The sequence below is a fragment of the Erinaceus europaeus genome, chromosome X, assembly GCF_950295315.1.
Source record: "Erinaceus europaeus chromosome X, mEriEur2.1, whole genome shotgun sequence".
NCBI classification, from domain to species: Eukaryota; Metazoa; Chordata; class Mammalia; order Eulipotyphla; family Erinaceidae; genus Erinaceus; species Erinaceus europaeus.
The window spans coordinates 117,303,669-117,321,553 of NC_080185.1; the positions used below are offsets into that span (position 1 = coordinate 117,303,669).

Below are 17,885 nucleotides of genomic sequence, written 5' to 3' on the forward strand. Positions count from 1 at the left end.
AGGGAAGGGAAGGGAAGGGAAGGGAAGGGAAGGGAAGGGAAGGGAAGGGAAGGGAAGGGAAGGGAAAGGAAAGGAAAAACTAGTACAGCCATAGGCCCTTTGGAATATAACTAAAATATGCCTACTAGCTATCTACAAAATGGAGCCCCCCCCCCCAACTCTTCATCTGCGCTATTCCAGCCTTTAGGTTCATGATTAATAAACCATTTGTTTTGCTTTGTATGTTAACTCTCTTTTCAGCCACCAGGTTCCAGGTGCTAGCATGATGCCAACCAGAATTCCTTGGACAGACAACCCCACCAGTGTGTCCTAGAGCTCTGATTCCCCCAGAACCCTTGCCCAATAGAAAAAGAGAGAGGCAGGCTGGGAGTATGGATCGACCTGTCAACACCCATGTTCATCAGGGAAGCAGTTACAGAAGCCAGACCTTCCACCTTCTGCATCCCACAGTGACCTTGGGTCCATACTCCCAGAAGGTTAAAGAATAGGAAAGCTATCAAGAGAGGGGATGGGATATGGAATTCTGGTGGTGGGAATTGTGTGGAGTTGTACCCCTCTGATCCTATGGTTTTGTCAGTGTTTCCTTTTTATAAATTTTTTTAAAAAGCTGACAAAAAAGTAGTAAAGGATTGTTCTGTGGTAATCAAAGAAAGTGATGTGTTGAGATGATTTTAGGTCTTTGTACAAGTCATGTCAGGAAAAAAAGCTATTAAAGAATGATTGAATCAGATGCCTTTAAAATGATCAATAAAATGTCTGCTAAAATACATTTTACTTAAGTCTATAAATTTCTGTTGACTTGAAAAGATTTTCTCACTTTGTTTTCTTTCAGCATACTTCTTGATGAAGAAGGTCACATCAAGTTAACAGGTAAAAATCCTCATTTATAAAATGCTCTGTCCTGTATCATTTCCATTAAGGTTGATGACACTACAAATATTGAACAACATCTTACTTCATGTGAATATTATTGTTGAACTTTCACAAATGCTATATTTATTTTGCAGATTTTGGCCTAAGTAAAGAGTCTATTGACCATGAAAAGAAGGCATATTCTTTTTGTGGAACTGTGGAATACATGGCTCCAGAAGTAGTTAATCGTCGAGGTCATACTCAGAGTGCAGATTGGTGGTCTTTTGGTGTGTTAATGGTAAGGTCTTAGGTACTTTTAAAACAAGTCCGTAGTGAATTAGTAGAAATACAAATCACTTGTTTTATTATATATCAATTTATAGAACTTCATTGTAATTAAGATGATTTTTTTTAATCTTCTGGTCTTGAGAGTTCATATTTACTAATGCTTTTTTTTTTTTTTTTGCCTCTTTTGTAAAAGTTTGAGATGCTCACTGGTACACTACCTTTCCAAGGAAAAGATCGAAAAGAAACAATGACTATGATTCTCAAGTAAGTATTCCCAAGTGGATATATTTTCATGAAATTTAAAATTAAATGTTTCAGGATTTAAAAATGAAAGTTTAAAGTACCAACTATAGTGTAAGAAATTCATGGATACCTGACTTCTTTGGGCAGAGGACTCCACCATGTGTCTTGGAGCCCCACCTCTCCAGATCCGTGCCTCATAGGGAAAGAGAGAGATAGGCTGGGAGTATGGGTCAACCTGCCAAAGCCCATTTTCAGCAAAGAAACAATTACAGAAGCCAGACTTTACACCTTCTGCACCCCACAGTGGTCCTGGGTCCATGCTCCCAGAGGGATAAAGAATAGGGAAGCTATCAGGGGAGGGGATGGGATACGGAGATCTGGTGCATTGGAAAAACAGAAAAAATGTGCTGTAAAACCTCTTATGGGGGTAGGTAGCGTAATGGTTATGCAAAGAGACTTTTTTTTTAAATTTTTTATTTAAGAAAGGATTAATGAACAAAAACATAAGGTAGGAGGGGTACAACTCCACACAATTCCCACCACCCAATCTCCATAACCCACCCCCTCCCATGATAGCTTTCCCATTCTCTAGCCCTCTGGGAGCATGGACCCAGGGTCGTTGAGGGTTGCAGAAGGTAGAAGGTCTGGCTTCTGTAATTGCTTCCCCGCTGAACATGGGCGTTGACTGGTCGGTCCATACTCCCAGTCTGCCTCTATCTTTCCCTAGTATGGTGTGTCTCTGGGGAAGCTGAGCTCCAGGACACATTGGTGGGGTCTTCAATCCAGGGAAGCCTGGCCAGCATCCTGGTGGCATCTGGAATCTGGTGATTGAAAAGAGAGTTAACATACGAAGCCAAACAATTTGTTGAGCAATCATGGATCCCAAGCTTGGAATAGTGGAGAGGAAGTGTTAGGGAGGTACTCACTGCAAACTCTAGTGTACTTCTGCTTTCAGGTATATATTTTGCAGTAGTTTATGGGTACGTGTGAGCAAAGAGACTTTCATGCCTGAGGATAAGCCAGAGCTGAACAGTGCTCTGGTTATTTTAAAAAAATAAATAAATAAATAAACCATACTTCTCGTACTATACTCATTAGTGATCTTCAGGTTGCTAAATCCAATGGCAGGTTTTCAGAACAAAGGCACTGTATCATGTGTTCAAACCGCAAATGATTGAGGTCTTACTTTTTGTATTTTGGATGCAGTGTGAACAAGATCAACAAACCTTCTGTGGTTACACAAAGCTTGAAAGCTGGGTGGGGCATTAGGAATTAATATTTAAACAAAAATATGATTTTTTTCTATAACAACGGGAACAATTGGGATAATAAACCAGAATACTTGAAGTGTGAGTATAGGGATAGGAAACAGGAGTCATTTTAGTTGTTAGGAAGCTTTTCCTAGGGAGTTTTTTTTTCCCTTCTATTATTGGGGGTTAATGGTTTACAGTATAGTCTTTAACACATAGGCACAAGTTCTCAAATTCTCATGTCCTCCCTGAGGAGTTTTTGATACCGTTGGCTATTCCCTCACCTTTTAGCGTTTTCCAATTCATATCTGTTTCCCCTACTTCTAGCCACTTCTCTTTTGGTCTCTTGCTTGACCATTCCATCTCCTGTTTTCATTGGTTGGATTATAAAATTTCCAAACACAAAAAGAGTGTGTGTGTGTGTGTGTGTGTGTGTGTGTGTGTGTGTGTGTGTGTGTGTGTGATCACTAGTAAGAATACTTTGGCATTGTCTAATACCATTCCTTAACCTAGTTATTTCCTCCACAGCCCTCTTTGCAATACCAAATCAAGTATACACATTTTGTTCTGCTTTGTCTCTTCAGCTTCTATTCATGTAGAGCAGTTAATTGAATTCTAAATTTATCTTATCAAAGGAGACCACTTCTCAGTATCTGAAAGAAAGATATGAAAATGATTTTATCACTTAACTAAGGGAGACTGTTGCTAGTCTGGTAGAGGCTTTCTAAGAGGGGGTGACCACTAGTCCTACAGGCTTTAGGGAAAGAATTGACCAGATTTCAGGGCCATAAGTGAGCTAACTTGATGTATAAAAGGGTGGTGGTGGTGGTAGAATTTACTGATTGTTGACATTTAAGTGTAGTTGATTTAGTTTTAATTTGCTTTGTACATGTGTGATACCACTGTTCCTAGGAGAGCTTTTTTTAAAAAAAAAAATCTTTTGATATGATAGAGAGACAGACAGACAGACAGACAGACAGAGACAGACTGACTTACCACAACACCACTCAGCCATTCATGGAGGCTGGGCCTCAAATACAGGGCCTCGTTCATGGTAAAACACACATACTCTACCAGTTGAACTGTCTTTTTTTTAAATTTTCTTATTGGGGAATTAATGTTTTACATTCAACAGTAAATACAATAGTTTGCACATGAATAACGTTTCCCAGTTTCCCATATAACACTACAACCCCCACTATGTCCTCTGAATCCTTCTTGGACCTGTATTCTCCCCACCCATCCACCCCAGAGTCTTTTAATTTGGTGCAATACGCCAATTCCAGTTCAGGTTCTACTTGTGTTTTTTTTTATTTTTTTTTTATTTTTTATTTTATTTTTTATTATTGGGAAATTAATGTTTTACATTCAACAGTAAGTACAATAGTTTGTACATGCATAACAGTCCCCAGTCACCCATATAACCCACCCACCCCAGAGTCTTTTACTTTGGTGCAATACGCCAATTCCATTTCAGGTCCTTCCTCATTGGTTAATGGATGTTTTCCAAAACAATAGATTTCCCCTTATCAATCTTGAAATAAGGTTCAAACAAGAAAAATAGAATAAATGCCTAATTCTCAACTATTTCCTATTGTCAGAGCCCTAGTTACTTCCAAAGGGGTGTTGTCCAGTGAGTTGAATTTTTATATTAGTTTTCACTGTAATAAACTTGGACTTAATCATCAGTTTGTTTCTGAAAACTGCATTCATTCTTCTTAATATCCTTTTTTTCTTTCTGTATGCCCTCTTTATAAATATTATTTTCCTGGGAGCCAGGAGATAACATCTGGTAAGGTGCATGCCATACCATGCTTGAGAACCTGGCTTTGAGTGCTGGTACCAGTTGTAAGTACCATGTACTGCACTTGAGGAGCTCCATGCATGGAAGAACAGTGCTGTAGTGCCTCTCGTCTATTCCATTCTCTCCCTCTTTCCCTTCCCCCTTTAAAATACAAAAAAAAATTAGAAGTTGGTTGGGCCTGGGAGGTTGCTCAGCAGTAATATCAGATAGGACCCTGGACCTACATAAAAATAAATGGATGTCGTTCCATATCTGATAGATATGCATTTCTCTCCCTCTGTACTCATTTTGATGGCTAGTCTCAGTCTTTTCCATAAATACTCTCAACTCTTGTTTTAGCTTATCAGAATCCAGACCTGTATTTCTATGTACTCACTTACGTGGCTCTCCTAAAATACATGGCATACATAACTTAACATCCTCTGTTTGTTGTCCTTTCCTTTTTATACTCCAAATAAGTAACAGTTATGTTCTCCGTCTTCAGAAAGTGGTTATAATAGTATTCCGCAAATTGCCAAAACAATCTTGAGAAAAAAGAACAGAACCGGAGGCATCACACTCCCAGATCTCAAAGTGTATTATAGGGCCATTGTCATCAAAACTGCTTGGTACTAGAACATGAATAGACACACTGACCAGTGGAATAGAATTGAGAGCCCAGAAGTAAGCCCCCCACACCTATGGACATCTAATCTTTGACAAAGGGGCTCAGACTATTAAATGGGGAAAGCAGAGTCTCTTCAACAAATGGTGTTGGAAACAATGGGTTGAAACATGAAGAAGAATGAAACTGAACCACTATATTTCACTAAATACAAAAGTAAATTCCAAGTGGATCAAGGACTTGGATGTTAGACCACAAACTATCAGATACTTAGAGGAAAATATTGGCAGAACTCTTTTCCACATCAATTTTAAAGACATCTTCAATGAAACGAATCCAATTACAAAGAAGACTAAGGCAAGCATAAACAGATGGGACTACATCAAATTAAAAAGCTTCTTCACAGCAAAAGAAACCACTACCCAGGGAGTCGGGCTGTAGTGCAGTGGGCTAAGCGCAGGTGGCGCAAAGCACAAAGACCAGCATAAGGATCCCGGTTCGAACCCCGGCTCCCCACCTGCAGGGGAGTCGCTTCACAGGCGGTGAAGCAGGTCTGCAGGGGAGTCCTTCACAGGAGAAGCAGGTCTGTCTATCTTTCTCTCCTCCTCTCTGTCTTCCCCTCCCTCTCTCCATTTCTCTCTGTCCTATCCAACAACAACAACAACAACAATAATAACTACAACAATAAAACAACAAGGGCAACAAAAGGGAAAAAATAAATAAATATTTTAAAAAATTTTAAAAAGAAAGGAAAAAAAAAAAAGAAACCACTACCCAAACCAAGAGACCCCTCACAGAATGGGAGAAGATCTTTATATGCCATACATCAGACAAGAGTTTAATAACCAACATATATAAAGAGCTTGCCAGACTCAATAACAAGACAACAAATAACCCCATCCAAATATGGGGGGAGGACATGGACAGAATATTCACCACAGAAGAGATCCAAAAGGCCGAGAAACACATGAAAAAATGCTCCAAGTCTCTGATTGTCAGAGAAATGCAAATAAAGACAACAACAAGATACCACTTCACTCCTGTGAGAATGTCATACATCAGAAAAGGTAACAGCAGCAAATGCTGGAGAGGCTGTGGGTTCAAAGGAACCCTCCTGCACTGCTGGTGGGAATGTAAATTGGTCCAACCTCTGTGGAGAACAGTCGAGAACTCTCAGAAGGTTAGATTTAGACATGGACGTACCCTATGATCCTGTAATTCCTCTCCTGGGGATATATCCTAAGGAACCCAACACATCCATCCAAAAAGATCTGTGTACACATATGTTCTTGGCAGCACAATCTGTAATAGCCAAAACCTGGAAGCAACCCAGGTGTCCAACAACAGATGAGTGGCTGAGCAAGTTGTGGTCTATATACACAACGGAATACTACTCAGCTGTAAAAAATGGTGACTTCATCATTTTCAGCCGATCTTGGATGGACCTTGAAAAATTCATGTTAAGTGAAATAAGTCAGAAACAGAAGGATGAATATGGAATGATCTCACTCTCAGGCAGAAGTTGAAAAACAAGATCAGAAACGAAAACACAAGTAGAACCTGAAATGGAATTGGCGTATCGCACCAAAGTAACAGACTCTGGGGTGGGTGGTTGGGGAGAATACAGGTCCATGAAGGATGATAAATGACATAGTGGGGGTTGTATTGTTATATGGGAAATTGGGGACTGTTATACATGTACAAACTATTGTATTTACTGTTGAATGTAAAACATTAATTCCCCAATTAAAAAAATAATAAAACCATTTAAAAATATATCCTTGTTTTTAGAGAAAGATCTTTTACTGAGTTGCTTGTTTTTGTTGTTGCATTGTATTATTTCTTTGTAAATTTTTTATGCGATCTCTTGTCAGATTTGTGATGTGCTAGTATTTTCTCCTAAAGGCTAAGTTGCCTTTTTATTCTTGTGGAAGTTTCTTTCAGTGTGGAGAGACTTTTAAATCTGATGTAGCTCCATTTATTTATTTATACTTGTTTTACTTTCCCTTGCTAGTGGGGTTGTCTCCAAGTACATCTCTGACATGAAGTTCCTAAGGTTTTTCACCTGTTTCTTTTATGTATGTTATAATTTCAGGTCTAACATCCAGGTATTTGATTCATTTTGAGTTAATTTTGGTGTATAGAGTTATTAAGTGATTGTCTAGTTTCATTCTTCTATATGGGACTGTCCAATTTTAAAAAGAAATGAACTTTTTAAAAAAGAAATGAACTTTGGATGCATACAACTTAGATGAGTCTTGAGGATTTTGCTGAGATTTTTAAAAAAGGTTGCATGCTGTTTGAAAACGTTGATACTGTCTTCTTAAAGTGACAGAATTATAGAAGTAGAGAACAGACTAGTAGTTGCCAGGGGTTAGGAAGGAGGAAAGAAGGGAACTAGGTGTGGTGATCAAGGGAAGCGTGCAAGGGATCCTGGTGATGGATAACTATTCTGTATGTGTACTGTGGTAGGAGAGCTGGATCTGCACAGGTAGTCAGGTGGCAGAGAGATAAATATACACAACTGTAAATAAGGGTAATTGACGCCTGGATTATCTTTGTGAAGAGATAGAGTGTATCAATGTTATATCCTGACCGTGATACTATATTGTAGTTTTTTATAATGTTCTTATTGGGGAACCTTGGTAAAAGTACACAGGTCTCTGTTTCATTTCATTGCAACTGAATGTGAATCTTTACTTGTCTCAAAATAGAAAAGTTTGAATGTCTTAATAAAAATACAGATACCTCCAAAAATAAAATATTATGTTAATTTATTATATAGAGCCAAACTTGGGATGCCGCAGTTTTTGAGTCCTGAAGCACAGAGTCTTTTAAGAATGCTCTTCAAACGAAACCCTGCAAACAGATTAGGTACTAATTTTAAGTTGATTTCTTCCTTTTGTGTGTTTCTTGGTATTTGTGACTTTTTTTTATCGTTTTATTGGATTGTTCATGTTTTATAGTACAATTGTTGACACATGGGTACAACTCTCATCTCCCCCGATAGGTGTCTGTAGAACACATATTTGGAATTTTTTGGGGGGATAGACATTTGTATTGTAGGATCATGAAATATTATAAATCACTACATATATAATCTTAATGCCTCCTTAAAACAAAATTACCATTTAATCATAGCTGGTTAATTTTGATAGGTGCAGGCCCAGATGGAGTTGAAGAAATAAAAAGACATTTATTTTTTTCAACAATAGATTGGAATGTAAGTATAGAATAAATACTTGAGATAATATATACATATATATATATTATTTACAAATATGAAAATCTTTCTTTTTTTTCTCTAGAAACTGTACAGAAGAGAAATTCATCCACCTTTTAAACCTGCAACTGGCAGGCCTGAAGATACTTTCTATTTTGATCCTGAGTTTACTGCAAAAACTCCCAAAGGTAATAGGAAAAATCCAAGTATGATACTGTAGTCTTGTTTGATCAGAAAATGTTTTCCAGTTCGCTCTGCGCTGCCTTCGTAGCTCCCCATTCATACTATATATTACCTGTTGTGATAACTATGTAGCAATTCTTGCAGCACTACCACAAACCAGATTTGAGCAATGCTCTGATTAAAAATAAATAATAAATGCAAGAGCAAAACATATGTGAATATAGTATACATAAATTTGAAAATACACAATAATGTGTTAACTTTTTCTCAATACAATTTGTCCTGATAGAGGGAAAAAAAATTCCAGTCAAGCAGTTCTCTACTGCATTGTGCCCAAGTAATTTCTGTTAGCACAATTCTTAAGAATAATACCATCACATTGGTTTAAAATTCACAAAATATCGGGGCGTCAGAAAAGTCACATTTTTCATAGAGAAACATAAATGAAAATGATGTCATGACTTTTCTAACAACCCAATAATATGTATTACTGAGAATACTGGTTATATTTTTTAGGCTCCTTATAAAGTTGATTTTAGTAGATTTATCTGTTCTGCTTACCTTTTAGCCTTTATAATATGTTTTGTACAAATGTATATTAGTATGTTTTATGTGTAATTTTAAATAAGTATGCCTGTAATTGTGTGTATGTTTTGTTGACACATTTTTATACTTTCACTCTATAGTGAACATTAATTATATTGCTAAATAATTTTTCTGTATTTGCTAATGATAATAGATATCACATAAAGATTTTAAGTACCAATATACATCATGTCCTAAAATATATTTCAAAAATTACATGCCATGGACCAGAGAAATAGCTCACCTTATAGAGTGCCTACATTGCCATGCATAAAACCTAGGTTTGAGCCCCAGCTTCACATGGGAGGTGCTGTGACAATAGAGGATGCTGTGAGGAGGGAGGGAGGGAGGGGGAGGTTGATTTTGTGTGTGTGTGTGTGTGTGTGTGTGTGTCTAAATGAGAAAAAAAAGGTCCCAGAACAGTGAAACAACACATGCATTAGTCCCATTTTCTATCAGCATTACCACCCACCACTGCCCCCAAAATAAACTACATATCATGATTATCCTAGAATTTACTGAACTTTGATTTAGCTTTTTAGATTCTGCCATTAAGTATTGAGACCACTGATTTAAATTATTTTCTCCTGTGTTTTTTTTCCACGTCAACCTATATCTTCCCCTAACCAGAAGTTATCACTTAGGGTTATATTGTCTATATTGGTAGTCAGTAACCAATGTTGCTATTTAAACTAAAATTTTAATTTTTTTAAGTATTTTATTTATCGGATAGATAGATTTTTCTTTCTTTTTTTTCATTCCCTTTTGTTGCCCTTGCTGTTTTATTGTTGTAGTTATTATTGTTGTTGTTATTGTTATTGATGTCATTGTTGTTGATTAGGACAGAGAAAAATCGAGAGCGGAGGGGAAGACAGAGGGGGAGAGAAAGACAGACACCTGCAGACCTGCTTCACTGCCTGTGAAGTGTCTCCCCTGCAGGTGGGGAGCTGGGGGCTCGAACTGGGATCCTTACACCGGTCCTTGCGCTTTGCGCCAAGTGTGTTTAACCCGTTGTGCTACCGCTCTACTCCCAGATTTTAATTTCTTAGACACAGTAACCACATTCCAAATTCTCAGTGCTGTATGTGGCTAATGGTTACTATATTGAAGAGCACAAATAAAAGTTCTGCGACTGTATGAAACTGTATGGGTCATTACTAATTAAGAAGAACATCAACCTAGTAACAGCATTTTATTCTTCCAATGAATTAGCTGTTGGGGGGCTCTAAGGAACTAAGATATTACAATAGTGAGGGTAGTAAATGGTTGGACTGATTTGATACAATGCCTCACTGAGCTATTTTGGAAGCAAGAGTTAGATCCTTGTTCCTGAGAAATAGAATTCCAGAATAAATGAGAAAGGCCATAATGTCAACATTTCTTCCCTTACCCTTTGAAGTAAGTACCTTCTTAATTTCTTCTTTTCAGATTCACCTGGCATTCCACCTAGTGCTAATGCACACCAGCTTTTTCGGGGGTTTAGTTTTGTTGCTATTACCTCAGATGATGAAAGTCAAGCTATGCAGACAGTTGGTGTGCATTCAATTGTTCAGGTAATGAATGTCTAAGTCATTTTACATTTTAAATGTATAATATTGTTCATTATGTGAATAATCAAAGTAGATTTATTTGCAGACACTAGGTAAATAATTTTAACTACATTTTATATCATTGATATTGCTCTTAGAAATTTCTTTCATGTGTTATTGAAAAGACTGCTTAAACCAGAATCCTGGATACGTGTCTGATAAGAAAAGTGGACCATTAAGGAAATTGAAATAAACATCACCATGTTGTCTTCCCTTGTCCTTTTCATGAGACCTAGATTCTCTGTCTCATAAGTTAGATAAGCTGAGGTCCCTTGCTTTCCTGTACCCCAAAGCAGGGATCAACACACTTTTTTGATGAAGCATCAGATAATAAATATTGTAATAAAAATTTGTATGTTATATGATCTCTATTGTGACTCTTCAGCTCTTTCATTGTAGCATCAAAACAGCCACAGACAATACACAAATGAATAGGTTTTGGCTATGTACCAATAAAACTTTATTTAGAAAAACTAGCCATGAGCCAGATTTAACATAGAAAAATAAATAAAAATGAACTCAAGTAAAGATTTTCAGGTTTTCATGGAGGTAGATAGTGTAATAGTTTTGCAAAAAAGACTCTTGCTACCTGAGGCTCCAAAGTCCTAAAGTGTTGGACTCTTTTTTTAGGTCATTGGGGCTCGGTGCCTGCACTATGAATCCACTGCATTTTTTTCCCGATTTTTTTGTTTGTTTGTTTTTTGGTAGAACAGAGAGAAATTGAGAGGGGAGAAGAAGATAGAGACTTGCTTCACTGCTTTTGAAGCAACCCCCCACCACCACAGGTGGGGAGCCAGTGGCTTCAACTGGGATTCTTGCGCAGGTCTTTGTGCTTTGTACTATGTGCACTTAGCCTGTGCGCCACCACCCATCTCCCTAAACATGTTTTTAAAAAGATATTTCTTGCTATATATTTTGTTGTAAATACTTTTCAAATAGAATTGTAGAATAAGTGCTCTAAAAATGCAAATTTTATTTTTATTGATTGGCGTTTGTATTTATAGTTAACGTCACCGAGTAACATTCCTCTGTAATAAAATGTACACGTCTTTATGGAACTCTTCCTCAATTTAAAATTGTGTTTGTAGCAGCTGCACAGGAATAGTATTCAGTTTACTGATGGATATGAAGTGAAAGAAGATATTGGGGTTGGCTCCTACTCTGTTTGCAAGAGATGTATACATAAAGCCACAAACATGGAGTTTGCAGTGAAGGTAAATGTTTTAAGATTAAAATACAACTCTTAACATTTCTTACTTACATGTTAGTATCAATTAAAATTTAATCTTTGCCTTTGGCATGTGAGTTTTGTTGTAAAACTGGTAAATTTTTCAATATCTGGCTAGTGGTGGCAGTTGAGGTTGTATAGTGCTGGTACTTTGTGCTTCCAAGCATAAAGCCCTAGGTTCAATCCCCAGTACCACCTATGTCAGAATGATGCTTTGATTCTCCCCCTTCCCTTTCTCTTCCCCCCCGTCTAACACCCTAACCCCCTCTCCCTCTTTCTCTCCCTCTCACTCTTGTGCTCCCCCCCTCTCTCTCCCCTCACTATTGTTCTCTGTAGTTCATGAAATAAAATCTTTATAAAATTAATATCTGGCTAGTGCTTTTCAGAGATCTTAATATAGTATCATGGATTCCCCCTGTGGACTAAAGATCAGGTAGTCATAAATCTCGTTTGCCCGGTACAATATCATTTTAAACCTGACCAGAATTTTAGTAGTAGCCCTTTTGCTCTCAGAAATCCCCCCATTTTATCATCAAGGTCTCAGGAGATTGCTCAGTTTGTATGTCAAATTTGTATATTTATATTTTTATGACAGAAATATTCATACTGTCCTCATTTTAAAAGCCTGTGAACCAATAAAAGAATAAGAACCACTCATAAAAATTTATTATCATTAGCTGTTTTGATTTCATCTGGTATCTTAAGACCTGAGAATTTCCTACACCAAAAATCAAGGTGCATGGCTCTATGATAAAGTTTTAGCTGCTAACATTTAACTGAAAGTGAACAAATACTATATTTAAGGCTCTGCCTTTTCATTTCTTTTTTTATTTATTTATTTTATTTATTTATTCCCTTTTTGTTGCCCTTGTTGTTTTATTGTTGTAGTTATTATTGTTGTTGTCATTGTTGGATAGGACAGAGAGAAATGGAGAGAGGAGGGGAAGACAGAGAGGAGGAGAGAAAGACAGACACCTGCAGACCAGCTTCACCGCCTGTGAAGCGACTCCCCTGCAGGTGGGGAGCCGGGGTTCGAACCGGGATCCTTATGCCGGTCCTTGTGCTTTGCGCCACCTGCGCTTAACCTGCTGCGCTACAGCCCGACTCCCTGCCTTTTCATTTCTTAGCATGATAACCTCTACTCTACCATCACAAGCACTTTCAATGAATAAAGCTTTCACAAACCAAATTTCAAGTATTGGTAGCTCGTGTTTCATCTATAGGAGGGTGACATTAATTGTTAAAGAGTCACCCATCCATTGATTTATCTGCCTGGCTCTAGTGTACTTTCACTATGTAAAAAGAAAAATGAAATGTATTTTATAGCAAATATCTGGGAAGACACAAGCACAAAAAGTATTACTACTGGGGGCCAGGCAGTAGCGCAGCGGGTTAAGCACACATGGCATGAAACGCAAGGACCGGCGTAAGGATCCCAGTTTGAGCCCCGGCTCCCCACCTGCAGGGGAGTCGCTTCACAGGTGGTGAAGCAGGTCTGCAGGTGTCTGTCTTTCTCTTTCCCTCTCTGTCTTCTCCTCCGCTCTCCATTTGTCTCTGTCCTATCCAACAACAATAATAGCAACAACAATGATAAACAACAAGGGCAGCAAAAGGGGGAAAAAGCCTCCAGGAGCAGTGGATTTGTAGTGCAGGCACCGAGCCCCAGCAATAACCCTGGAGGCAGAAAAAAATATTATTACTGTTCTAAATTTGGACACAATGACCTTGGAAAATTTGTGGCTATAAAGCTTTCTGTCAGATGTAAGAATGAACACAGAACTGTATTTTTAGGGCTTCAGGATCACTCATCTGGTGATACTTTACCGTCTACATGACCTGGCAACCCATAGGAGTGCTATAGCAGTCTGATGGCTATAGTATGTGCCTATTTCTCTCCACCCCCCTTTATATCTTTCTCTAATAAAAAGAATGAGAGAAAAAGTCAACCCAAGAGTGTATGCCATTTCCCTGCACTAAGAACAATGCCTACTTAAAAAAAAAAAAAAAAAATATATATATATATATATATATACATATATATTATATAATGCGTGAAAGAAGTACCATTTCAGTAAATATGGCACCAAGAATTGAACCAGGAGCTTTGGGCATGCAAGTCCAATGCTCTGTCAGTTGAACCATCTCCCTAGCCAGAGAAATATATTTTGATTTGCTCTTCTCCTGCTTACCACTAATAATGAAATCTGGATTTTTCACACTGCTTCCATGAAAGGGAAGGCAATTTGAATAAGGCAGTTTGAAAGATATGTCTTGCTCTTAATTATATCAGAATAAAAATGTAGGACTGGAGGGAGGACACCTTTTGAACTACAGAGACCAGGGAGGTGTATCCAAAGGCTCCAGAAGATCTTCAATCTGTTTTTGAATTCTTGTGGTTTAACTCATACAGCCAGTTCTAGCATAATTGAATTACTGAAATTAATACAAAACTAAAATCCCTAAGCATATATATGCCTATAAATTAGGCTTAGATTAACAGATCAGAAAGAATTTTGCCCAAAATAACGCCTCCCAGTATAATTTTTAAAGACTAGCCACAGATCATTTCCCATGAATTAACATATCTGTTTCATATTTTTAAATCATATTTGCCTAGTTACACACCATCATTAGTGATTAAATATAGTGGATACCTATATATGTTTGTCTTCCTTGTTCTTCAAGTACAAGACTGTTCTAAAAACAGAATTGATTTCACATAGAGCAATGAGCTCATACTGAAAGTTGCAAGCTCTTCCTAGGTTATGAAGTTGTTTTGGGTCAGGGGAGATAACATAATCATTATGAAAAAAAGATTTCATGCCTGAGTCTCCAGAGTCTCAAGGTTAATGCCCTGCACACCATAAACTAGAGTTAAGCAGTGCTCTGGTGAAAAAAAAGAAAATTACTAAATTTTTAAAGTTGAAAATATAAAGCTGACAAAATTTGTTTCATGCTACCTTTGAATGACACAAAGCAAAACTTATTTTTTGAAAAAAAATATATATAGCTTTAGCAGATCAAAATATTAACATAAATATTTTAAGAAGCAGCTGATCTAAAAGAACTACAAAGCTACATTAGTATTTTAAAGGGCTTTATTGTAATAAATAAACAATTCTAAAATAAGCTTATTATTCTTACTGTTATTTTTTATTTATGTGTCTTACTAATAATGAGATATTCCATTGAAGCATTTTATCAGAGGAAGTAAAGTTAATTCTATAAACATTCTGGTAGTGATATTACAGGTATATCCAGCTCTTAATTGTCTGTTGATAGGGATTTGAAGTTAACTGAGTTTTTAGAGGTTTAAAATATTTAACTAGAAGAAAGACATGTTGATTTATGGATGCCATTTCTTAAGGCATTTCAGTTTTGGTAAGTCCTGAAGTCACAAACTTAGACTTCAAAGACTTGGTGGAAATGTGATGCATGGCATAAGACTTACTTCACAGCCTTGCCATCTATATTAGGAGTAGCTTTTTAATTTTGAGCAGACACTCTGGTCAGTTACTTAAGTAAAACTGGTTGATAACACCTGTAAATTCTTAAGTTTATGAGATTTTCTTATAATAGATATTTACTTGCCTTTTAGATTATTGATAAAAGTAAGAGAGACCCAACAGAAGAAATTGAAATTCTTCTTCGTTATGGACAGCATCCAAATATTATTACTTTAAAAGATGTAAGTAGCTTCTTTAAAGTAGATTATTTGAACCAATTGTGTAACTCACATTCAAAATGTTTTCAAATATTGTTAGTAGAAAAAAAACTCAGTATACTGAGTTAAAAATAGATTGAAAGGCAGTTCGCAACATAAATCCACTTATTAAAAATGTTTGTATAGTGAATTTTTCTATTTTTGTCTCAAGAAGAAATATGTTGTTGACTTTATTGCTGTTAATATATGTGTTTATTTAAACATTTGACTATTAACTAATGTTCAGTGTTGACTAATCTTGTGTTCTATCATTCTCCAATCTATCTTCCACAATACAACTAGAGAGAGCTTGCCATACTACATACCACATCTACCCATATCACTTCTCTGTTTACCACCCTTACTCCCATCTTTGATCCTGGCCTTCCTCCATAGTAGTTTTCACACTTTTCCACATACTCTATGCACCATTCATACCCCATATGTACAGTTTTTTAACATGCCTCATTTTGAAAATGATGAGATACCATTTCACTTCTCTCCCTAGCTCAGACACATCTAAGAGTTTATTTCCTCCATGAATCCCCTTGTACCCATCATCACTACCCCCAAAACAAGTCAGGTACCCTTTCCTGCTCCCTGTGGTTTCTGCTTTGTTTTGTTTTGTTTTTTAATATTTTATTTACTAATTAGAAAGGAGGAGAGAGAGAGAAAGAACCAGACATCATTCTGGTACATGCGCTGCCTGAGATTGAACTCAGGTCCTCATGCGTGAGAGTCCAATGCTTTATCTACTACACTACCTCCAGGACCACTCCCTGTGGTTTTTTAAAGGATAGTATGCTATTTTTTATATAAATTTATCTTTTTTATATTTATTTTTTAATATTTTTATTTATTTATTACTGAATAAAGATTGGGAGAAATTGAGAGGGGAGGGGAAATAGAGAGGGAAAGAGACACCTGCATGTGAGGACCAGGGGCTTGAACCCGGGTCCTTGTGCACTGTAATGTGTGTGCTTAACCAGGTGCCACACTACCTGGCCCCTTCCCTGTGGTTTTTGTTCATGACAGAGGTACTATTGGCAAGGGACGAAAATCATGATATACTTATTCTATTCTATGTTTTTCTATACAAGAAAATGTCATGACTTTTTTGACATCCCAATAGTATCAAGTCTTCTTACTATAAGGCCAAATCTGGGTGTTGTGGACCAGATCTCTCTCATGGCTCGTTAAATTGAAGAATTTTTTAAGGTACCTTTTGAGTTCCATAATTTACCTTCATTCATCTTCCTATCCAAAACTAAAAATTTCCTCATATTATTTTATCACTGTACATTGTTAGGAGAAAAGTTACTTCATTGCATTAAAATATGAGGCTGTTTGGCTTTAGTGACTCTAGTTAGTATAACTTATCAGAATCTAAACTACGGGGGCCAGGTGGTGGCACACCTGATTGAGTGCACTTGTTACAATGCACAAGAACACAGGTTCAAGCCTCCAGTCCCCACCTGCAGAGGGAAATCTTCACAAGTGGTAAAGCAGTGCTGCAGGTGTCTGTCTCTCTGACTCCCCCCTTCCCTCTCAATTTCTGACTGTCTCTATCAAATAAAAAAGATAATTAAAACATTTTTTAAATCATTTGAAAAAAATAATCTAAACTACTAGAAAAGGTTGTCAGGATACCTGCAGAGTTCTGAACGGAAAGACATCTACCCGAACCTACTGTGTCCAACCAAGTTATCAGTCAGTTTTGAAGGAAGTGTGGAAGTTAAATTTTTCTTCACTTTTTTTTATAGTATCTAACATTTTTAAAAGATTTTATTTATTTGGTGGGGGGGGGACAGAATACAGATCCAAGAAGGATCATAGAGGGGGTTGTATTGTTACATGGAAAACTAGTGGGGGTTGTATTGTTATATGAAAAACTGGGAAATGTTATGCATGTACAAACTATTGTATTTACTGTCGAACGTAAAACATTAATTCCCCAATGAAGAAATTTAAAAAAAGATTTTATTTATTCATAAGAAATGATAGGAGGAGAGAGAAAGAACCAGGCATCACTCTGGTATACATGCTGTCAGGGATTGAACTCGGGACCTCATGCTTCAGAGTACAATGCTTTATCTACTGCACCATCTCCTGGACCACAGTATCTAACATTTTTAAGTATGGTTTCTTTGCCTGTTTCTTCCTATTACAATAAAAACTTTAAGGACAAATAGCTTGTTTCCTCTAAATTTGGAACCCTATGAAATTGCTACCTCTTAGAAAACCGAGTAAAAAATGTTCAATAACTCTAAAATGACAGAGTACTAAAAGGGATTAAAATTTAATAGGTTATTTCAGTTCAGAGCTGCCAGTTG

At 37.0% G+C, this 17,885-nt stretch overlaps 1 protein-coding gene across 8 annotated transcripts in view; it reads left to right on the top strand.

The window, feature by feature from the left end:
* The window catches only part of RPS6KA3 (ribosomal protein S6 kinase A3), a 142,516-nt gene that overhangs the window by 97,479 nt on the left and 27,152 nt on the right, over positions 1 to 17,885 (top strand). For 6 of the 8 annotated variants that reach the window (XM_060182908.1, XM_060182906.1, XM_060182907.1 and 3 more), the window contains 9 exons: positions 833 to 870; positions 1,008 to 1,150; positions 1,334 to 1,404; positions 7,827 to 7,915; positions 8,200 to 8,264; positions 8,350 to 8,452; positions 10,461 to 10,585; positions 11,710 to 11,835; positions 15,448 to 15,537. In XM_060182908.1, the coding sequence (XP_060038891.1) occupies positions 833 to 870; positions 1,008 to 1,150; positions 1,334 to 1,404; positions 7,827 to 7,915; positions 8,200 to 8,264; positions 8,350 to 8,452; positions 10,461 to 10,585; positions 11,710 to 11,835; positions 15,448 to 15,537 (850 nt within the window). The remainder of the gene's footprint in view (positions 1 to 832; positions 871 to 1,007; positions 1,151 to 1,333; positions 1,405 to 7,826; positions 7,916 to 8,199; positions 8,265 to 8,349; positions 8,453 to 10,460; positions 10,586 to 11,709; positions 11,836 to 15,447; positions 15,538 to 17,885) is intronic. The other 2 variants (XM_007538910.3, XM_007538904.3) reach the window with 1 other exon arrangement.